At 51.6% G+C, this 26,917-nt stretch overlaps 1 protein-coding gene and 1 long non-coding RNA gene across 2 annotated transcripts in view; one reads left to right on the forward strand and one right to left on the reverse strand.

Annotated features, from left to right (window-relative positions):
- Positions 1-871: 871 nt before the first annotated feature.
- LOC131897544 (uncharacterized) lies at positions 872-5,460 on the forward strand. The gene is made up of 2 exons (XR_009375723.1): positions 872-1,009; positions 5,317-5,460. It is a non-coding gene; the product is annotated as an uncharacterized LOC131897544 (long non-coding RNA).
- Positions 5,461-19,335: 13,875 nt separating this feature from the next.
- The window catches only part of Ttc7a (tetratricopeptide repeat domain 7A), a 97,433-nt gene continuing 89,851 nt past the window's right edge, over positions 19,336-26,917 (reverse strand). The window contains exon 19 of the mRNA XM_059248720.1: positions 19,336-19,674. Coding sequence (XP_059104703.1) covers positions 19,453-19,674 — 222 coding nt within the window. The 3' untranslated portion in view covers positions 19,336-19,452. The remainder of the gene's footprint in view (positions 19,675-26,917) is intronic.

Consider the following 26,917-nt stretch of genomic DNA (forward strand, 5'->3'; position numbering starts at 1 on the left):
CAACTGGATTTAGGTCAGGGTGTTTCATCACAGCAATAGAAGCTCTAACTCAGACACACCCCCGGGTCACTCAGTCTCTCTCCCTCCTCTCACAGTTATTATACCTGGGACAGGTAAGACAGATAGCATGCTTACTACTCCGAGTTCTTTTTTTTTTTTTCTTTTTTTTTTTTTTTTTGGTTTTTTGAGACAAGGTTTCTTTGTGTAGCTTTGGTGCCTTTCCTGGAACTCACTCTGTAGCCCAGGCTAGCTTCAAACTCACAGAGATCCGCCTGGCTCTGCCTCATGAGTGCTAGGATTAAAGGTGTGCACCACCACCGCCTGGTGCTACTCCAGTTTCTTATGATTTTAGGTCACACTCATGTAAGATCCTGTAGTTGGAATTTTCCTATCCTGACCACCCACTCCCCATCCAGGTAGCTTCTTCCAAATTACCACACAGAGACTTAATATTATTTATAAATGCTTGGCCAATAGCTCAGGCTTATTACTGGCTAACTGTTACGCTTAAATTAACCCATATTTCTGTTTATGCTTTGCCACGTGGCTCATGGCTTGTTACCTCATTTTCTACACATCCTGCTGTCTCGGTGGCTGGCTGGTGTTTCTCCTGACTCCACCCTTCTCCTTCCCATCATCCTTAGTTTGGTCGCCCCACCTATACTTCTTGCCCAGTTACTGGCCAATCAGCATTTTATTAAACCAATTCGAGTGACAAATCTTTACAGTATACAAGAGGATTATTCCACAGCAAGATCCTGCAAGCCCCAGTCTGGGAACTTTCTATCACATCATTGATGATGTGTTTATTTGTAGAAGGCAAATAATGCTTTAAAACACACCAAATGTTAGTGAAAATAAACTCTCTCTCTCTCTCCCCATTCCTTTTTAAACTATTTTTCAGCACGAAGGCCCTGGACCAGGTGAATATAACTTAAAAGCACCCTCAGTGGGCTGCATCACTTCTTGTTTTCGATCTAAGGTTCCCCGATTCTTGCCTGTCGGCTCAGTAAGTATTCCTAGAGAGAATGTGCGTTCGGGGGGGGGGGTGGGAGTGGGGGGGATGAGGGGGGAAATGGGCGGTCTTAGGATTCCACCTGTGTGGGTGGGGGTTGTCACACACAATGTAGGTTGCACTGAATTCCCAAGGCTTCGGTTAACCCTTGAGTTACTTCTGTCTTAAAGGCAGGCCACTGAAGGCTCTTAGGTAGGCCAAGCCTGGGAGTTATTCCAGAAAATAACATTGTAATTACCTCAGTCACCTTTTCTGTTTTACATGGGAAAGTCTCCTCCCTGTGAAAGTGTCTACCAAGGCTGGGAGATGTTTGGAGTTAGACTCACCAAGCACAGAGGGGTCTGCTTGTCAGTTTTTTTCAGGGAAAATGCTCTGTCTCTGGGTTCCTGAGGCTGCAGGCATCTGCTCAAGGGATTACTTTTTTGACACATTTCACACCTTGTACTGCCTGCTGGATCGTCTCACTTAAGCCTTGTCCTAGAAACATTTTTCCCCCCTCTCAAAAATAAATGTGTTTTTCTGTCTCGGGTGATAGATCTGATGTAGGGACTCCACGACGTTCCTTTGTAGGACACTGGCAAGAGCAGTTGGTCCTTTGGATGTTAACCACCTCCATGCCCTGGGGTCTGGATGCCACTCTGTCACACAAGCAAAGGCCATTTCCTCTGAGGGATATTCGGGTCTCCCGAGAGGCAGCAGGGACCCTTCCTGAAGGGTGGGGCTCTGTAGGTGTCTAGTGCAGCTCTCCTGGCCTCAGAATCAGCCGTCTAGTTCCATCTTGTGTAGGGCCATCCTCCCTGGTGCTCAGGGCAGTGCATCACAGCCACTGAGGTGGGTAAAAGGACCGCATCTGGAAGCCCGACAATTCTTGGGAATGTTTTACAGGGGTCAGGTCCCAGCTGTACTGGGGAGGCCTCTTTGCTTCCAAATAGTGTCATGGGCATGGAGGACAGGGAAAGCATATGTGGAGTCTGTGTAAATATTAACTCTCTTTCTTTGGGACCCATCTAGAGCCTGAGTGAGAGCTATCAGCTCTGCTGAGTCCTCTAGTTTCTAGGTGTCGGTCCTGATCCAGGCACCTCGAGGTCAACGACTATTGCATATTCTGCATATCGGAGCCCCTCTTTTACAAGAACTTTGTCTGTATAGAGGACCAAGTCAGGGTTTGCCAATGGTTGGTTTGAGAGATCGGGACGAGCTGTATAACCATCCACGAGGACCTCCTCACAAGAGTGGGCAGGCTCCCCTTCCTCTCCTGGTATATGTGAAGTCTGTTACCAGCCAGCCAGAGGTTTCCCTTGGAATTTTAGAATGTTTGTTACGTGATGAGGTTTATGGACCTTCAGGGGACAGCCAAGAGTCAACTTTTGGGCTTCAGGAATTAGGAGTCCAGTGGCAGCCACTGTCCACAGGCACCTAGGCTAGCCCTTTGCCACCTGATCTAACTCTTTACTTAGGTATCTTACAGGCCGAGGAGAGGTGCCTTTGAGCTGGGCCATCACCCCTGAAGCTGGGCCCTGTCTCTCAGCTATGGACTCATGATTTTGGGCTGAGTAGGTAACCCTAAGGCAAGGGTTGTCGCCTTCAGAACGTCAACCGCAGAGCGGCTGGACTACACAATTGGTAGAGGGACCTTGGAGAGTTGATGCAGACAGTCAGTGTAATTACAGACAGATGGACAAGTGGCTGGAGAACTTCCATACTTCAGCAGCATCAGCACTATCCAAATCAGACATCCGACTAGGTCTCTAGGGCAGACCTTTCCCATGATAACCAAACTGCCAGGAACACTGATAAAGTTACCAGAAACTACAGTGCCCACCAAGCAGGGGCTGGTGTCTGGGGTTGCTGCTTTCTCATAGAGGGAAATTTCAAGGTCACCTGGTGACCGTGAAATTAGAGCCAAGGGATCCTATTGGATGTTCTCCAGCGGGATGACAAGGTGACAGAGCCACAACCGTCAGCCTTCCGAGGTGTGGTTTTCTGTGTGTGAGTGTGTGTGAGTGTGTGTGTGTGTGTGTGTGTGAGTGTGTGTGTGTGTGTGTGTGTGTGTGTGAGTGTGTGTGTGTGTGTGTGTGTGTGTGTGTGTGTATGCACGCGTTCTGTGGGCCGGCCTTCCAGGACTGCACACTCTCGCTGCATCCCCATTAACAGCACTCATAAAGGCTTCCGCTTCCCTTGACGTGTGGCCGGGACTTGATTAGATTTCCAGGCTGCCCCTTTGCTTTTGGCCAAGCAAACATCCTGTCTCTAAAAAGCAGCTTTTGTCGGCGGCTGATGTCATTCACCAGGCTGACTGCTCCGTTCCATGCTCAGGGGTGATGCTGTTTCCACCCACTGCCTCCCAAAGGAAGAGAATGAGAAGCAAGGAAGGGCAGGCGTGACCAGGAGTGAGATTAGTGAATGACAGTGATGGAGCCAAGACGCCGAGTGCTGGCCGGCCAGAGCGCTGTCTGATTTGGCAGGGCTCCTGTGAGCCTTACATCCCCCTACCAGGCAAAACCACCGTACAAGTTGGCGGCTTGGGGCCATACTGGGTATTGGCACCGGGATTCCAACCCAGGCCTGCTGGATGTGGAAACCTTATCATTGTCCTTTCCTCCTTCCTCATTCTTTCTGTGTGTGTGTGTATGTGAGTATCAAGTGTGTGTGTGTGTGTGTGTGTGTGTGTGTGTGTGTATGAGAGAGGGCTGGAAGAGGACATTGTCTGTTTCTATCATTCCCTGCCTTATCCCTTTGAAGCAGAGTCTCTCCCTGAATGTGGAGCTCACATTTTTCATCTGAGAAGGCAGCCAGCAAGCCCAGAAGTCCTTCTCCCTCTGGAGTTATGAGCACACTCAAGATCATGATCGCCTTGTTCCGTGGGTGCTGGGATCTCAACTCAGTCCCTTCTGGTTACACATTCAAGATCATGATCGCCTTGTTCCGTGGGTGCTGGGATCTCAGTCCCTTCTGGTTGCACAGGAAGTCTTCTTGACCTACTGAGCTTCCTCTGAAGCCCCTTTCTTCCTCATCTTTTTTAAGACAAGGTCTTACTATATAGTCCAGTTGGGTCTTGAACTCATGACCTTCCTGCCTCCACCTAAGTGCTAGGATTACAAGTGTGTACCACTGTGCCCAGAAAGCCCTGCCCTTGGCCACCGCACTGATGTTCTTTCAAGGGGCCCATGATAATGACTCTGTGGCTTTCAAGAACATGTATGTGTGCATCATCAACGTGAGAATCAATGACCAAGAACTGGTCTCAGTCTGAGGGAAGGATATTCATTTCTGCTTTAAAGACAGACTTTGACTAAATACTTGATAAAATGTTTTGTTCAAGAATTTCAACAGCCAGGCAGCAGTGGCACACGCCATTAATCCCAGCACTCGGGAGGCAGAAGCAGGCAGATCTCTGTCAATTCAAGGCCAGCCTGGGCTACAGAGCTGGTTCCAGGACACCCGGGACTGTTACACAGAGAAACCCTGTCTCAAAAACAAAACAATCCCAGCACTCGGGAGGCAGAGCCAGGCGGATCTCTGTGAGTTCGAGGCCAGCCTGGGCTACCAAGTGAGTTCCAGGAAAGGCGCAAAGCTACACAGAGAAACCCTGTCTCGAAAAACAAAACAAAACAAAACAAAACAAACAAACAAACAAAAAAAACCAAACCAAAACAAAACAACAAAAAAGAATTTCAACAAAACAAACATATGATGTCTAAAAACAAGCACTCAGGCTGGAGAGTGGCTCAGGCTAAGAACCCTTGCTGATCCTTGCAGAGAACTCACGTTAAGAGGCTCACGACCATACCCTTGTGCATATGCCCACAAACATACACACAATTAAAAGAAGGTAATTATGGGAACTCACGGAGTCCATAGAGGGGGCTAAGATACACCTCACTCCATCATACTGCCCGTGGTGGGAACAAGGGAAGCAATCTGGGCTATGGATTTAGACATGTTGTTGCAGAATCCAGGCTTTCCAGCCACTTACTGCTAGACCAGGGATAGTACCAGAGGGGAGACGGCATCCTCTATGACAGGAACTGCCTGGGCCAGTGCCACGGGGAGAAATCACACTTTGAGGTATCTGGAGAGAGTAACCATTCCCTCACCCCCAGCAGGTGTCAGTGGTCTCTGGCTTCCCTGTCCTTGTCACAGCCTCGCAGTGACTCCAACAGGAGCCCCTTCAGTTCCCAAGACACACTCCTTATCTCTCTCCGCAGGGGATGGGTCAGCCACAGCTCATCCAGCAGCCAGACCGGGAGTTCAGACTGTCAATTTCACCAACCCCTCCCCCCTTTTTTTGTCTGTTTCAGAAAACACCGGGTCCAGGAGCATACACAGCTTCAAGACAATTCCCTAAGCAGTCCCCAACCATTGCCAAAATGGGTAGAGAGCACAGCCTTTTCTTCAATAACACAATTGGCTTTTAAAAATAAAAGAATATTGGTGCCATGCTACTTTGAGCTTTAACAAGTTCTTTTGTCTAGAAAGATCTTGCCTATTGTAATCCGGCCCGTTTCTATGGGTGCTGGCCCCGGATCAGTTGCCTGGGTGACCACCCTGCAGGGTCCTAGTCTGAACAATCGGTTGCTCTGCTTAATCCAAGAGGACAGCTGTCCCAGAGGCCGGCCCAGGCTGTGCCTTGAAGCAGTGTGCATGGCCGGTATGTCCAGGCTATGCGGTGCGTGGCCTTCTCCATCACACTAACGTTGGAAGACCTCCAGATCCCCTCGAAGGCTTCTATGGGTCGGTTGCTTCAAGCCACAGGTAGACTTGGCAGGCTCCCAAAAGGTGGCACTTTTTTCTTTTTCAGCTTCTTGAAAAGAACAGTTTGACTCAGCCATGTGTCACATCACAGCTAACATCCTGGTCACTGATGGATATATATGACAGAGGCGTCTGGACACTACAGTGTAGCAGAAAAACCTCCATGGCCTAATGACACTGTAGTGCAAGTTTGTGGTGTCAAAGCCATTAGCCTGCCTGTCGTGTGCAAGTATGACACTGTTCCACAGGACTGTTCTCCTGGACAAACGGCCACCATCTTCACCGTCTGCTTGGTGACTACCTGTGTTCCCTCAGAAGGAGGGGCCTGGTCGTGGGCCACCCGGGTGTCCAGCCACGCCACTCTGGTTGTTACATCAACTCTGTCCTAGTTGTACGTGGCCTCAGTGAGGAGCTTCCCGGAATGCAGGCTGGGAAGGACTAGGGAGGACGTCATTGTCCACACAGCCGTGTGGGAGCTATCATCCACGCTGGCTGCAGACCTTCCAGCGTGGATGCCTTAAGGCCACCCATTGCTCCTTTCAGTCCATAAATCCTCTGTACATGGAAGTTTCTGTCCTGCTAACAACTACCAAATACTCAGCAGCTGCTTCCCAAATTACCACACAGAGGCTTATATTAATTATAAATGCTTGGCCGATATCTCAGGCTAATTACTAACTCCTACACTTAAATTACCCGTAGTTCTCATCTATGTTTAGCCACAGGGCTTGCTACCTTTTCTCAGTATGGCATTCTCATCTTGCCTCCTCTGAGTCTGGCTGGCGACTCCTGACCCCACCCTTCTCCTTCCCAGCATTCTGTTTGACTTTCTCACCTAACTTCCTGCCCAGCTACCAGCCAATCAGCCTTTTATTAATCAATGAGAGTAATACATGTTCATAGTGTAGAAAGGATTGTTCCACAGCAATCCTCACCCATTACTCTGTAAGCCAGCCTAATAAACCCACTGGTTTCCCAGAGTGAACTTTAGAATTATACCCTAGTTTGTCATTGGGACCTTAGGAGGTGTAGACATTGTTTGTGTCTTCCTCAGGAAGGAATTTTATCCATAGATACATTATAGCTATTGTACAGAGCAAAATGCTTGGTAATAGATGGCTATATTACTGGTTTGATTATTGTATTACAACTTTACCCCTTCTCTTGCCAAGTATCACTTTCTATATGTTTAACCTATGTATGTGCACTTGTGTATGTGTGTGCGTGCATGCGTGCGTGTGTGTGTGTGTGTGTGTGTGTGTGTGTGTGTGTGTGTGTGTTGGGAGTCACACACAGGGCCTTATGTACGATAAGCATGAGTTTTATCACCAAGCCTCAGCCTGGCTAATTTATCATTAGTTTAGAGTGTATACCTTTTACTTATTAAAAAAAGAAAAAAAAAGCAAGTTCACAGTAAAACAGCATATTATGGGGTAGGGAGATGGCTCAGTAGGTTAAAGTACCAGAACCACATAAAAAAGCTGAGCATGATAGTGTGTGTATAACTCCAGTGCTGGGCAGAGGGCCAAGAGGCTGGGACAGGAAGATCCCAGGGTTCTCTGGCCAGTCAGTCTAGCTGAATGGCAACCTCCAGATTCAGTGAGAAGTATTGGCTCAAAAAATACTGTAGAGAATGACAGAGGAAGACACTCAAAGTTGACCTATGGCCTCACACGCAGGCATGGGCCTGTGGGTCAGTACACACTGGTGTGCACACATGCACAAATATCACACACATACACAAACACCCCACTGTACAATGTTATACCCATAGCAACCTCAGGCACTTCATGTTCACTCTTGATTATATCATTTTCTTGTATTTAATTGAATCTCATATTTTGTTCATCACAGCTATAGAAGCATGAACTATACCAATCACATAGGTGTTCCATATATATGCACACATATATATCATATAACATATGACATCTAGGTTTACGTTTGCATACAATAGTAAAATCAATTAGTGAGTGTGTATGTCCCCATTCTGATTCCAAGTCAACGGTAATCATAAGTATCTACTATGTGCTGGGTGCTGTGCTGGGGTTGAGGGGCTTGGATCAGAGATGAAGTGTCTTGGGATTGAATTTGGCAGGGCAGGAAGGGAAACCAGGCCTGAGAAGGAGCCTAGGAGCTATGCCAAGAAGCTCCAGCAGGTCTCTGAGGTCTGAGGCTCCAAGAATGTCCTCATGCAGGTGACGGCTCTAATGTAAAGACCAACCCTAGTCTTTGAAAGATGTCAGATCACTGCCAGTGCCCAGAAGAAGACCGCGACCTGCCACACGTGTCCAGTGGAGGGAGAAGACATCAGAGTCAAGCCCCAAGACATGCAGACAGGAAGCCTGTCCAGCACCCAAGGGACCCAGGCTGAGATGAGCAGGGAGGAAGGGGAGGCTGGTCAGGAGCAAGGACCACCCTCTGGGTAAAGGGCCAAGGCAGGGACAGACATTTGTTGAAGGAGGGAGCCGAGGAAATGTGTCTCTGAAGTGGGGGGAGAGGGCATGGAGCAGGTGTAGCTGTCAGAAGGCAGGACTGTGAGCCTCATACACCAGAAAGTCCTTTCCCAAGTCCAGGAGGATCAGCAGATTGGTCCTATGAAAGGTAGTAGGGCTCAGGGAGGAAGAACAGCCCAGAGTTTGGCAAACACTTTAGAAATTAATAAAAGTAAAAAAAAATATCCTTTTGCGTTGTGATAAGCAAAGAGTGGAAAAGGCCCCAGGGCCCCTCTCTGAATTTAGAAGCCCTTATAACACATACTATTCCTGTCTTCAGTTTTGGGGAAGAAACTCCCCTCCCACCTGAGAAAGCATCCTGGGCACGTGGGATGTCAGAGTTTCTTGCCTGTTTTGATCAGAACACAGTGACATGGCAGAGTTGTAGCTGGAGTTTTCTCCAGTCCTGCTCAGCCCCACGGACCCCACAACCACTTATAAAATAATCACTCAGAAGCTCAAATTAATTAAACTGCTCGGCCATTAGCTCAGGCCTACCACTGTCTAGCAATAACACTTAAACTCAGCCCATTTCTGTACATCTATATGTCGCCACGTGTTCTGTGGATTTACCTGTGTGCCATTACATGCTGCTCCCTGGATGGCAGGCTGGCGTCTCCTCCCCTCAGCCTTCCACTTCCCAGAATTCTCTCTCTTTGTCCCGCCTATACTTCCTGCCTGGCTACTGGCCAGTCAGCATTTTATTTAGCTATCAAGCATCCACAGCATAGAGTCTCAAGTTTTTTTGTTGTTGTTTGTTGTTTGTTGTTTTTCAAGACGGGGTTTCTCTGTGTGGCCCTGGCTGTCCTGGAACTCACTCTGTAGACCAGGCTGGCCTCGAACTCAGAGCTCCGCCTGCCTCTGCCTCCCGAGTGCTGGAATCAAAGGCGTGTGCCACCACCACCCGGGAGTCTCAAGTTTTATTCTCTGAATGGGCCAAAGTTCCTGCAGGATAATTCCAAGATGAGGAAAGAGAGGATAGACCTGGTTTGACATTGAACTTGATGAAAAACAGAAAACAACAAAAACACTCAGGAGGCAGAGGCAGGCAGATATCGTATAAGGTTCAAGGCTAACCTGGTCTACAGAGTGAGTTCCAGGACAACCATGGCTACTCAGTGAAACCCTGTCTAGGGGGGTGGGGAGGGGACTTGACACATTGAGCTTGGCTATAAGACTGGAATACTGACACTTAGCAGCTAAGAACACCCCGCTCATAAAATGCCATGTCTCAGAGGAAGCTCTCCACAGAGCACTAAGGGACTGCAGACCTCCCTGGACTGGTCCCCACCCCATCTTAACCCATCTTCAATTCCTGAGGGTCTTCCTTTAGGGTCTGAAGGAGGCAATCCTGCCTCCCCTCCTCCATTAGCTCCCCTAGGTCTCTGCCCTGGTTCCCCTGAGCAGCTTCCCCCTCCCCACCCCCACCCCCCTCCAGCTTCTCTGTGAGTTTGGCTCCAACCGAAGGGAATGTGACCTCTTGGCTGCAAATGTCACATGCTATGTCCATGTGAGATGTCCTCTTCATCAAGCAGAGGACGTCGAAAGTCACGGCACCGAAGGGGACAGCCAGCCTGGCCCTTTTCTCGCTTTCCCATCCCTGTCCCGTCTCTGCGCTCTGGACCCACAGGCATAATAACTCCTTCCTCCTCAGTGGCTGTGTGGCAGATGTCAACACTGAGGCTAAGGATGGCAGGTTGCCTGAGTGAGCAGCCCTGTGTCCAGCCTTATAGGAAACAGGCTAGATGTCATTTACACACACACACACACACACACACACACACACACACACACACACACACACGAGCTATGCTTAGCTTACCCAGTCATTTGTCAATGGACATGTGGATAGCTTCCATGGTTTAGCTTTTGTGAACAATGCTGCTATGTACACGAATGTATAGATATCTCTCTCTAGGACTCAACTTTCAATTCTTTGGGGAATCCCAGTAGAATTGAGGATCACAGTCGTCCAATTTTTAATCTTTTGAGGAATCACCATACTGTTTTCCACAGTGAAGGAACTGTTTCATGTTCCCAAGAGTGCATAAGGGTTTACAGTTTGCCATATCCTCACCAAAATGATTTCTGTCTTGGTAGCAGCCATCTTAATGGGTGTGAGGCGGTACCATGTAGCTGTGATTTGCATTCCCTCGAATCATTAGTGATGTTGGGCATCTTTTCTTAGACTTACTGGTCCTTAGTAAATTTTGTGGAGAACTCTGGAGAAATCCTCTGCCTGTTTTTAAAGCAAGCTGTGTGTTTGGGGTTGTCACTGTGTTTTAGAAATTCCTTGATAGTCTGGCTCTGGGCCTTACACATCCCAGGCAGGAGGTTGACCACTAACCTGTATCCCCAGGCCCTGGACTGTAGTATCTTTTTGTTTTCTTTGTTTTGTCTTGTTTTTCCAGACAGGGTTTCTCTGTGTAGCCTTGGCTGTCCCAGAACTGGCGCTATAGACCAGGCTGGTCTTGAACTCACAGAGATCCTCCTGCTGTGAGAGCCAAAGTTACATTTTAAGTTTTCATTACTATGCCTTAGAGATCCATGAAACAAAAATGCCACTGGTCTGCAAGCCCCTTGCCCAAGGATGGATAATTCCTGAAATGCTGGAGACTATTGTTTATATAAAATAACAAGTCACATGTTTTCACTCCCCCAAACGAGTTTGTTTGACTCATTTGTACCCGATGTGCTTGATGATATGTGGGAAGCAGGAAATATGTCAGGATGTATGCTTGCTCCTGATTGGACCTGACGGGAAATGCAATGAATCATGGGTTTTCCTTCTTAAGTCCTCGCCATACTTGATTCTGGGCCATTTCCCAGGAACCTGGGTATGGACTAGGCCAGAGCCCATCCACCTGGCCAATATGTAATTAAAGCTTGCATCAAATTTGTCTTTAAATTGTGGTAGTGGTCTTAGTCTCGATCAGTGGGATTAATGCTGCCTCTGCCTCCTGAGTGTTGGAATTAAAGGCGTGCACCACCACTGCCTGGCAGATTGTAGTATCTTAACAGAAACAATACAGTTTGCAAATATTTTCTCCTGCTATGAGGAGCTTTTTAACACTGTTGATAATGTCTTCTACGTAAGATTTTTAAATATGCATAAAATAGTCTCTTTTTTCCTGTTGCCTGTGCCTTTGTTACCACAACCAGGAAGTCTTCAGAATATGTTCTCAGGCTCCCCGCTGTGTTTTCTTCTAAGACTTTAATATTTCAGGTCTTATGTTTAGGTTTTGATCTCTTTTTACTTAATTTTGTGTATGGCTTTAGGCAGGAGTTCAACCCCATCCATTTGCATGTGGATATCCAGTTTTCCCAGCCTGTTTATTGGAACATCTATCCTTTCCCTATGGAATAGTCTTGGTGTCCTCGTCAAGTTATTTGGCCGTATATGTTGGCGTTTATTTCCGGGTAGACTGTCCATCCTACTCTGCTAGCCTGTATATCTGTCTCTCTGCCAGTAACTGGCTGTTTCGGTTTCCATAGCTTTGTAGCGATTTTGAAATCGGAACATGTGATCCTCTAGCTTTATTCTCCCCTTTAAGGGGTGTTTGGCTTGAATGAGGGATTCCTAACTGTGGCTGCGTATTAGAATCCCCCAGGTGTCTTTACAGATCCTACTGCTGGGTGGCTCTGTTAGGTTTTGGTGGGAGGGTGTTTTATGTTTCTGTGGTTGTAATAAAATACCCAGAAAAAGGGCAACTTCAAGAGGAAAGGGCTTATTTTGGCTCACAGTTCAAGTACAGTTCAACCTGGTGAACTCAAGGTGGCAGCTTGAAGCATCTAGTCCTGCCCACAGTCAGGAGCAGTGGGTGGTTTGGATGAAAATGGCCCCCATAGGTCCACAGGGAGTGGTACAATAGGAGGCGTGGCCTTGTTGGAGGAAGTGTGTCGGTGAGGGCGGGCTTTGAGGTTTCAGATGCTCAAGCCAGGCCCAGTGTCACTTTCTCTTCCTGCTGCCTGAGGGGTCGATGTAGAACTCTCAGCTGCTTCTCCAGCACCATGTCTGTCTGCGTGCTGCCATGCTTCCTGCTATGATAATGGACTAAACCTCTGAACTGTAAGCCAGCCCCAATTAAATGTTTTCCTTTATAAGAGTTGCCGTGGTCATGGTGTCTCTTCACAGCAGTAGGGCCCCTAAGACAAGCAGAGACAATGGGCTAATCTATGCATGCTTATGCTCAGCTTGTTCCCACTGTTTATGTAGCCCAGGTCCTAAACACCAATCAACATGGGTCTGTCCTTATCAATAAACACAAGATAATCCTCCACAGGCATGCTCAGAGATCCATTTCTCAAGTGATTCTAGATTTTGACAACACCAATCATCCCATTGGATAATGTCTTAGCCACTGTTCTATTGTTGTGAAGAGATGCCATGGCCAAGGCAACTCTTATAAAAGAATGTGTTTAATTGGGGGCTGGCTTACAGTTTCAGAGGCTCAGTCCATTATCATCACAGGTGGCACAGGGCCAGACACCAACATCTGAACTGAAACACTGGTAGTTTTAAGGAACAGGGTCCTGCTGGAGGAGGTTGTTCCGAGCTGTTGAGGACAAGATGGATTCATTTTGGCATCTGGCTAAGGGCTAGGGAATAGGAAGGCACAGCACAGAAAGTGTTCTGGGGGAAGCTGGAGCCTGGCACATTGGCAGGGGTTGGTAGTTCTTGCTAAGTAAGACAATTAGGGGCCTGACTCCTGGCTGAGGTCCCCAGACCCTTTGGTTTTAGCCAAGCATATGTGGAGTCTACCAAGCCCAAGGGGAAGGTTCCAGGCTTGGATTCAGGGCCTGCCTGCTCCACCTTCTCCTTACAGGAACTGGGTGGGGGTGGGTGGGTGGAACTATGCTTGAGGCTCCAGACAGGTTCTCCAGTGGCCACATTATTCAAGGGTTTTAATAGTATACTGAGAACAACAGTATACTTGGGTGAACATAAAAGCAAAGGTTCTGACAGTTGTCAGATGGCCCAAGTGTCCCTTTGTCTCATAGACGAAGATCCTAATGGTGACGGTACACATTTCTAACGTAGTTTATAGACTAGGCTGTGTAACTTTATAATATATATAGATATAGATATAGATATAGATATAGATATAGATATAGATATAGATATAGATATATAGATATCTCCAATTTGGGTCTCAAGGCACAGGCCTGTAGTCTCAGCTACTCTGAAGGCTGAGGCAGGATGCTTACAAATTCAAGACTAGCCTAGGAAACTTAGTTAAGACCTTGTCACAAAATAAATATGAGAGGGGCTGAGGGTAGCTCAGTGGTAGAGCACTTGTCTATCATGTACAAGGCCCTAGATTAATATTTTTAATATGGAAAGAAGGAGAGAGGAGAGAGAGAGAGAGAGAGAGAAAAGAGAGCATGCACAGGCCCCATAATCTTAGTATCTGTCACACACTAAGTAATAGTAGATAAGACATGATGATCTTTTTCTTGGAGACAGAGTCCCCCCCCCAACCTCCCCCACCTCCCGCAAGTTTGCGGACTATCAAAGGGGTGATCAGCAGTCGATTAGGAACAGACACTCAGGAGGTCCCAGCCCATGCATCACTGTAAGGATCCTAAGAAGCCAGTTCAGCTGCTGGAACTGGAGAGGCACGGGGATGGAATGGAGCCTGCGCTCCGGCCGTCCTGTTGCCCTGGAGAGCGGGCAGCCATCTCCAGACCCGAGTGTAGAGATCCATCCGCCCCCCACTCTGCTCCCATCCCCTCCCCCTCCCCGTTCCCAAGGCAGCTCTTCTCCGCTGTCCTCTCCACCAGGGCCTCTGCTGCTCCTCAGCTTCCTCAGCCACCGGCAGCCGCTTCTCTCCCTGTCTCCTGGTTATCCTGAGGTCAGACCTCCTGCCACCTCTGGGGCTGTCAATGGCCGGAGGAGGCAGAGAGGAGGAGGAACCGGAATGACTGAAAGACCAGAGAGAGGACAGAAGGGATTCCGGGCTGCTGGCCACCAGGAAGTACTGCTGTACAGAGCACTCCTGCGAAGCGGGAGGACGGAGAGAGGACTGGCTGAGAGCATCAGGTCAAAGGGAAGACAGCGAACTTTGGTTTGAAAGACGCCCCAAAGTGTGAAAGAGTAAAGGGGGCATGGTCGCTACACATATTTACCTCAAGTGGTTCAAAACCAAACAGTGGTTTTGAAGGTGATGTGTGACAGCTTGCCAAAGTCTGAAGACGTAGTTGAGAGAGGGAAAGGTCAAGTGATGGAGAACAGGAGGATGATGACCATCCGTACCTGGATAGGTTCTCCCATGCGTGTGTACGCCCAGTCCATCTGCCAGCCTGTGGACCGGCACATGGACTCACAACGGTCCATCCAGTCAGCTGGACATCAGGGTTCTGGAGTCCCACAGCCTGACACACAATTCCCATAGTCTATCTATACTCCTCTTCTGAGCACCATTAGTATTTGGGGAATCCACAGCCTCGTGAGTGACCTTTGCTTAAGGAACTACACCGCTCTAGCTTCAGAGGGGCCGGGTGATGGGCACCATGGAGCTCTGCCTTGTCTCCTTGCCAGACAGCCTGGAGATACTGATAGTGATGGTGGCGGGGGCCCTTCTAGGTGCTCAAGGCCCCTGGACTGGTGCGGCCTTCCCAGGACCCTGTCAGAGAAGACTCCCATGGTGCCAGTGTCCAGGAGCCCATTTTCCTTCTACCGTGGCAGTGAGAAATTGCTTGTGTCTCCTCCCCAGAGCCCCTGAGCTCTTTGTGTCTTTAGAGGATAACAGAGGGCGGAACACAAAGCCTGTATTCTCAGAGCAAGGATGGGTAAGACATGACAGTCTCTTTCTTTGGGACACAGCCTCCCCCTACAGGGCCGTGGACTACCAAAGGGGTGATGAGCAGTTGACTGTGAGTCCAGCGTCATGTAAGTGGCTAAGTGCTGGGCATGGATATGTGTTAGGTTTGTCTCCATCAACTTCATCCAAGAGAAGACCTAGGAGGAGAGGGACCCACCACGCTCCACAGGTAACAAGGACAAAGAGGAAGGTGGGTGTGCTCTCCTGTCTGCCCCTCCAGAGGGATCCATGCTGTACCCACCAAACGGAGGCGGCCCGGCCTTAGGAAGGACTAGCCGGTGGAGCATCTCAGCAGGGACTAGAATTCTAGTCACATAAGCTGCTATCTTTTGTGTCCTGAGGCCTATGGCTTCTGTCACAAGTGACTGGATCAGGGCAACGCACGTCCCCAAGGGGAGCCAGTCTGTAGGATGCCGAGCGACCCACACAACAAGTGGGACCAAGTGGACCCTCTGGCCCAAGAACCGAGTGCTGGGTGGCATCATGCTGTAGGAGTAGGGCAGGGGAGAGGGGGGCTGCGGGCCAGTGTGGTGGCGGTCGAGTCCTCGAAACCATGCTTACATAACCATAATCCACAAAGCAGGCGCTAGTCCGCGGATAGCTGCAGGTGAGAAAACAGGAACAGAGGTTCGGCAACGTGCTCAAGGCCACCCCACCAGGCGGGGACAGAGAGGGGTTCCAGCTCGGCCGGTAATCACAGTTGTCACTGTTCTGCCTCATCAGGGTACGATGGAGGTCACGGCCGCTTTCTACCAGGTCTGCTTCCAAGTACCTGACCTAGGGCTCCCCGGAGCAACTCTCTCGCCCGCCGCCCCGTTGTATTATTACCTCCAGGGAACCCGTCTTCTTTACATCTGAAAGCACTTGGGGACAGTTCCAGAGGACCCCTGGCAGGGCACAGCAGGAATTCTCCAGGCACCTTCCTCGAGCCCCAAGATCCCCGGCTCATCACTGCGGGGCTGGCCTCGAGGCCGCTCAGGGAAAGGGGAGGAAGAGTCCGCAGGTGGGGTGGGCAAATGGGAGGCTTGTTTCCCAAGGCCAGGAAATATTTGCATGGTGATGATATTTGAATCCCCGGTCAGGGTGCTTGTACAACAAAGCACTCTGGTACCCAAGAGGAGTTGGGAGTGGCGACATCTGAAATTCCATTCATATTCGGGTCCACAGATTAACACTGTTAATTGGGACGCCCACAAGTGTGTGTGTGTGTGTGTGTGTGTGTGTGTGTGTGTGTGGTGTGTGTGTGTGTGTGTGTGTGTGTGTGTGTGTGTGTGTGTGTGTTGGGGTGGGGATATGCCTTAGAAAGTGGAAGGTGGGTTAGAGGGTCAGAGGGAAGAAGGAGCATGGGGCAGCCTCAAGTCTTGTCCCCAGACTTAAACCCTTATGGGGCACAACGGGTTTAAATAGGAAGCTGGCTTTTTTGTTCTCTAATGAGAGCTTGTGAGCACAGGGTCTGTGGACCGGAATGGGGGCAGGGATGGGGTGGGGGTGGGTGTCAGGAAATGCCCGGATTCAGTGAGTCTCCAATGTCTGACCCTCCAACGTTTGACTAGTTCTAGGTCAGCATGGCAACACTTTCTCAGATAGAAGGCTGTCTCCGCCCTTCCCCTAGCCCCTCTCCTAGACTGGCAGACTCACCACCATTGTGTCTACGACAGCCTTAAAGGGCAGAACATTGAGGGCTCGGGCGTGTAACAAGTAATATGATCATTGTCAGCTGTCAGTCACTAAAGTTTGTGAGCCGCCTGAAGAAGAGGGGAGAGCTAAGGAAGCTGGTCCACTTGGGAGAGACAAGAGGATCCAGAATTCGAGGTCATCTTGGCTACATCCTGATTTCAGGCCAGCACAGGCTACATGAGATCCTGCCTTTGAAAGAAGGTGGGGAGGGGGCTAGGGATGTAGCTCAGTGGTAAAAGGCACACACATGTTTGCCCTTCTTAAGGCCCTGGGTTCAATGTGCAATATCACCATTACTGAATGGGGAAAAAAAAATCCAAAAACAGTTGGGCTCCCCCAAAAGCCCTTCCTCCCTTGGCTACCAATGTCACGTGACACGGGCAAGGGTAGGGATGGAGGCTGGCTGCAGTGGGAACCTGGGGCAGCAGAGGCCTCTGGGGGAAGTCACATAATGGCCGTCCTCAAAGTATGGGAGGGGGGGTGAGGGCTGCCGTTCTGGGGGTATAACAGGCAATCCCTTGGGGTCATGATAAAATAGAGCTTCCCTGGGAACTTACATCATTCTTTGAAGATATTTGGTGCATGTTTTGTAATAGCTTACATTTGTATAATTACATAATTACTGAGATGCATTGTTATGGGCTTCTCAGCAGACAGGTCCACCTGGATGTGGCCCAATCACCCCCAATCTTAGAGGTTCCCTAGTGGGCAGGCTTGTTTGAAGGATAGACCACAGGCCAGGACCAGACCTTGCTTAGCTCCCTCTGCCTCCTCCTAGCTCTCCCAGGCATTGGCCCTGACCCCTAGTCTCCCTGCTCACCCGACAAGGCTTTCCTCTTGGAGCTCCAGACCTTCTCGGAGGCTGGCCCATTTTTCCTCCTCCTCACCCTCCTCTCCATCACCCTCCCTGTCCAATGCCAGCCTTCGGGGCTTCTCCTCTCCCTTGTGTGCATGCCAGATAAAGGAACACACTGCTTCAGACAGTCCTGTTTCCCCGTCAAGGGTCTTTTATTCAACTTCCAAGGTCACTGTCAGGTACCGGGCCCTGTCCCCCACGGCCTCCAGAGAGGGAACTCTTAGTCAGAATGCATTTGGTGTCTCTCCCACTGCCAAGACTGACCATCTCTTCAAGATATACCAATAGTATCTGCTTAGGTTTCACTCTTTTTCTAACAGAATTCCATAAAAATATAGATCTCTAGCATATATATCTATCTATATTTATATATACACACACACATAGAGACCCTTCAACCAAGAAACCAAGGATTGAATGTCCTCCCTCTGGCCCGGGGCTGTGGCTAAGGCAGTATAGCATGGAGCCAGGCTCCAGTGGTCTTCTCCATCCAAGGAAGCTGTGGCCGGCCATGGTAAACCGGGCAGTTCTCAACCCCTTTCTAAACATTTTAAAATGAGAGCAAGGTGAACCTGAGGGAGATATGAGAGTGTGGGGCAGACAGAAAGGAACTCTCTGCCAGGCCTTGGGGGATGGTCTCCTAAGGGAACGTTCCAGAAGCAGAGTGGCGGGTCGACAAGCCAGCCAGGAGCACCTGCCCAGCGGCCTGGACCCTGGCAAGCAAAACACAGGGGCACAGCACAGGGAGCAGGCCAGGTTCCTCCTCCACCCATCCAAGCACGGCTTCTGTGGGGATCGGGGCAAGGGAGCCTACAGGGCCAAGCTGGGGTTTGGGTCACTCGACAAAGCCCAAGGTGAAGACCGGGCTGTGGGTGATGATGAGTATTGGGGTGAGTCCTATAAATCGTTACTTGGATATCACTCACCCGAGCGGGACCTGCATGGTAGGGAAAGCCTTGAAGGAATGTGTACTCAAGGTACTAGAAATGGCTAGGCCAGAACCCTGTTTTATATCCCAAGGCCCATCCTAGAGGCCACCGGCGTAAGTAAGGTCCATGGAGCCTACTGGCTGGGGCATGTTTCCAGGGAGACGGGAGTGGGTAAAAATGGAAGACGTAGGGACTGTGTTTAGGAGGTCTGGCCTGTCATGAGCCCCAAAGGCACTTAATGGCACAGAGAAAGCTCTCTGGAAACCTCCCCACGGAGGCAGCATCGGGCATCAACAGTGCTAATTCAGTCTATAGGAACCTCCTGTGTCTGAGACCTCACGCTGTGGCTGTCCTGGGCAGGGCCCAAGAACAGTCTTCAAGGTTGCCCTGCCCCGAGGCTGGGAGGTTCTCGAGCCCGCCACAGCTCTGTAGAGTCACTTAGATTGAAGCCAGTTTGTCTCCCAAGGCACCACCAAGAAAGGCCAGGAAAAGCCTGGCCCAGCCAGAGGCCCAGCTGGCAGGTTCATTTCTATGGGTACATCAACTCAAGATTGGTTCATCCCAAACCAGGAAATCTGGGAAGCTGAGGGTGGAGCTTGGGTCCAAACACACCTTGTATCTAAAGGGCCCCCCCTGCTCAGCAACATCACAATGCCAGTCTCCAGGGAGCAAGGCATTTGCCTTTGGATGCAAATCTCGTCCACCCCAGCTTCAGAGGGGATCTCAGGCCTAGTTGGCCCTGCAATGGGGGTGGGGGTGCAGAACCTGGCTACACAGCTTGTGGAATGTTCACTAGTCATCTATTCCCTGAGGCCCCACACCTGAGTGCGGGGGTCCTTCCCTGGCCCCTGCTTGTGTCATCTGCTGCGTGCACGGGACAGCCCGCAGCTGCTGTGGAGGCTCATAGCTCTCTGGGGATGATGGAGAAGGGGAGCACAGGGCTGCTGGCCTCCAGCTCCAGGGCAGTGAGGAAGCAGTCCACGGCAGCCTCGTTCTGGCCTTGGTCCTGCAGCACCTCACCCAGGCTCTGCCACGCTTCATGGCAGGTACTCTGCCTCTCCACGGCATCCCGCAGCACCTTCTGGGCCAGGCTCTTGTGGCCCAATTGACTCAGCATCAGACCCTAGGAATGAAGCACAGGGCAGGGTTAACTAGACCTGGGCAGGGGGAGCCTAGCAACCAGGGTGAGCGCAGCAGAGGCTAGCTCCTGGCCACCAGCCAGAGAGGCCCTAGGTCTGGCTTGGCCACAGACAAATGATCATGCCCTTTATTCATGCAAAACCTATCTGTCCTCCACCAAGCCCTGCTTCAGCTCTGCAGGAACTGGGTTCCTTTTATCTTCAAGAGACAGACCTTCAAGTCTAGACCTGATTTTGAGTGGCTCCATGGGGGCAATTCCTGGGGCCCTCAGTTCACCTTCAACAAATGGGAGAAAAGTTAATGAAAAATATCACAGCATGGCTGTTTAGCATGACGCAGCTGAAATGAGCCGGCGGCTACAAAGCTGTCCAAGAAATCCGGCCAGGAGCATGCTGCCTGCAGCAGGGAGCGGTCCCTCACCCCAGGAGCACTGAGAGCACAAGGCACATCTAGTCTGTGACAAAGAGGGGAAGCGTCTCTGCTTGCATCCGCATCTGGGGACAGCTGGGTCCTGAGAGCTGAGCACCCGGCAGAGTCCATGCTGGCAGGTGAGGGGCAGGGGCGGGAGAGGGCCGGGTCAGAGTTAGACGGGGCTCCAGGATGAAAGACCCTGGGTGTCCAGGTCAGGAGTCAGGAAGCGTGGTCCTGCAGTTTAGCTCCAATAACTATTACCAGAGAACTAGAGGGAGTGCCAGGAACAGTCACCAAGCAGGTGGGCAGTGGAGCTGGCAGCCTTGAACATCCTCCCCCTTCCCCCTCAACACACACACTGGGGACAAGGGACATGGTGACGGGGGACAGGAAGGCCTCGGGTTCCAGAAAGGCTGCTATGGACCATTCTACTGATCCCTTTGTCAAGCTTTGAAGGCATCCCAAGATGCTGAGAAGTGGGCCCTTTTCTTGTTCCGAAGAGAGGAGGTAAACCTCCAGCTCTGACTTCCTGGGTAGGCAGGGGACCAGAGTGGGTGTGGGGAGCTGTCTTTGTGCTCGAAGCCCCCTCTCTGCAGCCCGCCCACTGACGGCCATGTACATTTTTAGCTGGATTATTTTCCTCCTCCCTAAGCTCCCTAGAGTTAGGCCTTTGGTTTCTATGGAGACGCACCAGGAAAGATGTACATGGCTGACTTCATAAAGTCCTGAGAGAGCTTGGAACATGACCAATTAGGCAAGAAAGATGGTGCTCGGGAAGACCAGGAAAAGCTGTCTCCAGAGGTGTGGGCTGCAGGCCCCGAGGCCAGAAAGTAGGGAGGCAGAACTGACTTCCGGGATGGCACCCTCCTGTGACCCTAAGCATAGACACACCCAAGGAACTACTCAGCTCAGCAATCTCCAGGGAGGCTGTAGAAGAGCGGGTGGGGGCAGGGTATAACCTCAGAAGGGCTCTGGAGCTGACCAGACGCGCACAGCATGCTGACTCAGGGTTGCCGGAACCAGGGGCAGTGTCTGTCTGGCTAGCGGTGCCCCAGGCCACACTGTCCTGCCCACATGGCCCAGGGCAGGACCTTGAGTAGTTCGCCATGGAACAGGGCCCATAGGGTGGAGGAAAGGAAGGTTCTAGCTGATAGCTGCCAGACACCAAAATGAGGTACCCGAAAACGGGAGGTCTGGAGCCTGTGAGCGCTGACCGCAGGGAGTGACCGAGGCCCGAGGTGGCCAGCAGGGCCTACCAGAGAGGGTGTTCTGAGCTTGCTTTCTGGCACTTTCTTCCACAGCAAGTTTTACTGGCAAAAAAGAGTCCCACTGCAGAGGAGCTGGAAATCCCATGGATCTCTAGCTGAGCCTGGTGGTGCAAGCCTTTCATCCCGGCCACTTGGGAGGCTGAGGCAGGAGGATGACAAGTTCAAGGCCTGCCTGGGCAGCAGAGTTCCAGGCTGGCCTGGGGAACTTAGTGAGGTCATATCAAAATAGAGAACTGGGGGTGTAGCTGAGCGGTACACCGCTTGTCTAGTATGTGGGAGGCCTTAAATTCAACACCAGGATGACGAAGGAAGGAAAGGAAAGGAAAGGAAAGGAAAGGAAGGGAAGGGAAGGGAAGGGAAGGGAAGGAAAGGAAGGGAAGGGAAGAAGGGAAGGGAAGGGAAGGGAAGGGAAGGGAAGGGAAGGGAAGAAGGGAAGGGAAGGGAAGGGAAGGGAAGGGAAGAAGGGAAGGGAAGGGAAGGGAAGGGAAGGGAAGGGAAGAAGGGAAGGGAAGGGAAGGGAAGGGAAGGGAAGGGAAGGGAAGGGAAGGGAAGGGAAGGGAGAAAGAAAGAAAGAAAGAAAGAAAGAAAGAAAGAAAGAAAGAAAGAAAGAAAGAAAGAGAGAAAGGGAACGGGTGTTTGGGAAGGAGCCAGATGTGTCTGCAGGCTGAGTACGTGTGTCTCAGTAGAGGACAAAGCCCAGGGCTCAGCAGTCAGAAGGCCTGGCTGGGTTGAATCCCAGCTCTGCCACTGACATGTACTGTGACCCCAGCAAACAGACATCACTCTTTTCCCTATCTGAACCTGGAGATGGGACAGTCCTTCCTCACAGGGCCATTGGGATTCCGGAAGGACGGAGTTGGAGAATCCAGACACCGGGTAGGCAGCTAGCACACGACAGTCTCTTTAGGAGGAGCACAGGGGTGTGGGGCAGGGAGAGGCCAGCACTGCCCACGTCTGGGAGACGGCAGGATCCTCCGTTAGGGAGGGCTGCGCCGTGGATCTGGCTCATGGCCCCCTGCCCCAACATGCTGACCTTAGAGCCTGAAAGAAGACACCAGGCCAGGCCGGGGTCAGGCTAAGGCCTGGAGGCCCAGGGCCTGTAACAGGATCCGTGGCCACCTGCCCCCGACACCAGCAGTGTTTGTGTTTGGTAGCAACTCGGCACTGTTTGCTGCCCGACAGCTGGGTGGGACCCAACCACGGCAAGACGCAAGATCTCACCTGCTGTCCCCAGCCTGGCGCTACCCCAGGGGCCATCAGCACCCTCCGGGGCGCTTCGCGGGCTGCGGGAACAGGTCTCCAGGGAGATGGTGGGAACACAGAACTGGTGTCTCAGTTCCATCCGCATGTCCCCATTAAGTCCCCTCTCCCTCCCTGCCTGTCCCTCATCGGCTGAGAGGGATCTAGTCCTGTGAAGAGGCCCTTAGCTGCTGACCCTGCACTGGGGTGCCGTGACTGGGCTGCCGAGTCACAGGGATTTGGTAGCCATGGACAAGTCATCTGTGACCATGGAATACTATAGCTATAAGGCGTACTTGGGCTAGAAACAGCCACCACCGGGGGACAGGCCTGTGTTCAAAGCCTCCAGAAGTTCCTGTCTCTAGGCCCTCTTTCCCCAGCTCTCGGGGCGGGTACCTGCCCATATCCACGTTTCAGGGCTCTGCTCTCCCAGGAAGCCTTTCCTGAGGAGAGCAAGCCTCAAGAGACACCACCTCCAAATCACATTAGGTTACTGTGGGGCTCTCGCGTGTCTCCCCTGGCTTGTCCTCCAGGAGGAGAGGGACGGTGCCATTTGCCTGCCAGCCTCTCTGCTCTAGGTAGGGCAGCAGCTTAACAGAAGGAGGGACCTGGACGCAGAGCCAAGGGCACCTGGCTCTGCCTTAAGGGCTTCCTGGGCTGGACTTCAGGCCTCCCCGAGCCCCCAAAGCAGGCAGTCTGAGGGGTCTGCGCCTTGCCGAGGTCTGCTCAAGTCAGTCTGGAGACCAAGGGGGATGTGGGCATTTCCCTGTTAGCAGCCAGGTTTTCTGTGGAGCTACAGGTTAGAATTGAGGCTACAGTTTGGCGTAGAGAGGGTCTTGTTAGTCTTTTCCTGTGCTCTGCCACTCAACACCACCTCTGTCTCACCCCACTGATCCAGTGCCCGTGGTGTTTCCTAGAGTTGAGGCCAGGCCGGGTTGGGTGCGGCTTTATCGTCTTTTGCGTCTATTGCCTACCCTGGGAAGCAGTCCTTAGTTCTAGGCCAGCTGTGGGCCAAGCTGAGTGTTCCTCCCCACCCCTGCCCTAAAGTATTTATAGAAGCTATTTTGGGAATTTTCTTTCTGAGCTCCAGGCACATTCCTGGGATTCTGTAACAGCCTTTCCAGCTGGGAAGCTGGGAATCAGCTGGGAGGCTGCGGGAGACAGCAGGTCCCCGGAGGCCCCGTGAGCCATTGCATAGGAAGTCTCCTCTTCAGGCACGTTTGGGGAGGCTGCATGCTTCCGGGCCAGTGCTCCAGGTCTGATCAGGTGTGTCACCGTCAATCTGTCCAGCCAGACTGGGGACATACCCTTCAAGTCCCACATCCCGTCCAGAACATGGTCGCTGGAGTCACAGGCCAGTTCTACTTCCCTGTTGGAAGTGAAGGATGCAATTCTTTCCAGATCCACCCAGTGCCCAGCGGATATGCTAACCCCAGGTCTCTTGAAGAGGCCCTTACTGAGAAGGTACCCAGATTCACTGGGAGCCCAGCCCAGGAGGAGTCATCTAGGGTAGCTGGTGGCTGCTGACCTTGTGTTACCAAACTCATGCCCTTTCCTTTCTCTTGTGGGTCTGCGGGGTGCGGTGTAATGGTCTAGAGACCCAGCTGGCTTCTCTGACTGGCTGGGGCTATCTGTCTTCAAAGGAGCCTCTGGGCTAAGAGGCCAAAAGCACTGCCCAGAGGCAGGTCACATCTTGCGATGCTGTGGCTCACAGAGACCAGGAAATAGAAGCTTTCGAAAGCCAGGCCCACCTCTGGCCAAGGCTGGCCTTGACTCATCCTCTTAAATCCTCAGGGGTCCAGTAGGAGGCTGAGATTTAGCGGAGTGACCAACAGCCATTTGAGGAAAGGGTGGCTTATTGGACAAGGAGGTTAATTAGGGGGGTTGCACCCTGTGGCAACCTCCAGACCGTCTTTCCCGTTCCTTTGTTGATAAAATGGATTCTGGAGCTAAATCAAGTCAACTGTGTCCAAATGCCATCATGATCCAAACCTGTGCCCAGGCAGGCAAGCCAGGCTGGGCAGGGTGGGGGTGGGGAGGAGATTCTAAACCCTGGCCTGTCTGATGCCGGGATGGTAGCGCCTTTCACTACCACCTAGGGAGCACCCAGAACTCTTCCCCACCTCCGCTTCTGTTTGCCACCAGGAGCATGCCTCCAGGGAGAAGTGGAGAGGGACTCACAATGAAATCACCTCAGCTGGGGGTCGGATGGCCAAGATGGTCCTACCCAATGAACTTGCCTGCCAGAGGGCAGCAGAAGCGATCATGGCTCCCCCGACCCCCATTCTCCACAAACAACAAGATTTCTCCTCTTCCCACTCACCCAGTTGCCTGCACTTCTCAAGCCATGCACTGCGGCTCAGCTCCGGAGCCAGCAGCACACCGCTTTGGCCCCTGCGACCCAGGGCGCATGCAGCAGAGGCAGACAGGTCTGGGGGCCCTGAGGTCCGGATGCTCTGGGTGCCATTGCTCTGCCCATCCCTAGAGAAGCCCCCAGCCCCCAAACGGCAGGGCACCAAGCTTTACTTCTCAGCTTCTCAGGACACACTTCCTCTGGACCGCCAGCAAACAGATGGTGAACCGGCCTGGCAGGGTGACAGCCCAGAGCGCAGGGCCAGCAGAGCCAGCAGAGAGTCTCCTCAAAGCCAGTCAACCACAGTGCCTCTTCAGCTACCTCAGCTCAGCCAACTGGAGGCTGCAAGACGAAGTCGTAAATCCCCCCTCTTCCTGGATCCTCTGGGGAGGCAGCCACTCCTCACCTTAGCTAAGGTCAGTGTGGCCTTGCACTCAATTCATTCAGTCCCATCCAGGACACACATGGGGTCTGTGCCCTGAATACCTGTGCCCGGGCCACCTTTCTCTGGGGGACTTGGTGCAACACGCCTCCGAGCTTGGCTCAACCAGGAGCAGTTGAACACGGCCCAGGAGCTCCACTTCATAGTGACCAAGGTACAGATGACCTCAGCCACTAGCCTCTGACCTTACACAATTAGTTAACGTCATTCTAACAGCAGCCCCGTGTACTAGGCACAACCATGCCCATTTTACAGACAGGAACACTGAACCTCTGAAAAGGTGAAGGAACCTTGGCCAAGGTTAAACAGTGAGCAAGGCAAGTGCAGGTCAGGTGGGCTTGAAAGCCACGTTCAACCTCGGGCCACCTCTCCCCGAGCCAGCTCCTAAACTGCGGTCTTAAAACGTATTCTAGCTAACCAGTGCCAGAAGCAGTCCCAAAGGGAGTTCTGACCTCTCTGTCTTGGCTTTTCACTTCCTCCTCAGCTCCCTACCGATCATCAATATTCCCTGGAACTACAAAGCAATCTGTACCAAAGACCCTTACCCACATTGATACAATATGGTCCAACAGAAGTCCACATAAAGGTACGGCTAGAGCTCAGGCTGCTTGCCACTGTGGGACCCATGCCGATTCTGCACAGCTTTCAGCTCATCTGAGCCCTAAAATATGCTTTGAAGTAACAGGGGCCAAAATCGTTATTCCCCGTGACATAAGGAAGAAAAAAAAAAAAATCTAGCCCAGCAAGCGACATAATGCCTCAGCTCTCTCATAAGTTGTGGGTGGGCAAGGCTGGCCACTTCTGGTTTGCCACCCCTAGAATCTAGTACCACTCCTCCAGGACTGGGATGGCTGGGTGGGGATGCCACACAGGCCATAAAGGTTATAAAAACCAGAGTCCACCTCTCTGGCCTCAGAAACCAGTCCTCAGTGCTGTAGATGTCAAGAGTTGTGGAAGATGTGCAAAGATGTCTCTGAGGTCACGGCCATTTCTGATCCCCTAGGGTGGCTGCTGCGCGCTGTAAGGAGTGGATCAATGAGGAAGAATAGTTAAAGTCACTCTGCTTTCAGGGGGGAAAGAGCTGGAAACAGTGCTATCTCCCTGCCTTCCCAGGGCATGTGGAAGAAGAGATGGCCACAGAAGCTGCATCCCTGGGCATTAGACTATGAGCCAAAGCTGGTACAGAAGAGTTTCCCACTGTGACTGCGGTGCCCAAGGCGGAGAGGTTCTGGGAGAACCTGCAGCTAATTCCCAAGAAGTGAGCAGGAAGCTGTGTCTCTGGGGTCTGTCCATCCCTGGGAAAGCAAGGCAGATGCTACCCGCAGAGACCTTGCATGCCCATGAACACCCACTCAGGGCTGAGGGCCTCAAGTTGTCCTGGGAGCAGAGAAGCACCTTGAACTCCTTGGGCAAGCCAAGGGTGGAGGGAGCGGGGCCACCCGAGGCTAGAGCTCGAGTCTTCAGTGGAGCTGAAGGGCTGCAGAATGTACTATCCCTACATAGGCCACCTTGG

Source organism: Peromyscus eremicus, chromosome 22 (genome assembly GCF_949786415.1).
Source record: "Peromyscus eremicus chromosome 22, PerEre_H2_v1, whole genome shotgun sequence".
Taxonomy (NCBI): domain Eukaryota; kingdom Metazoa; phylum Chordata; class Mammalia; order Rodentia; family Cricetidae; genus Peromyscus; species Peromyscus eremicus.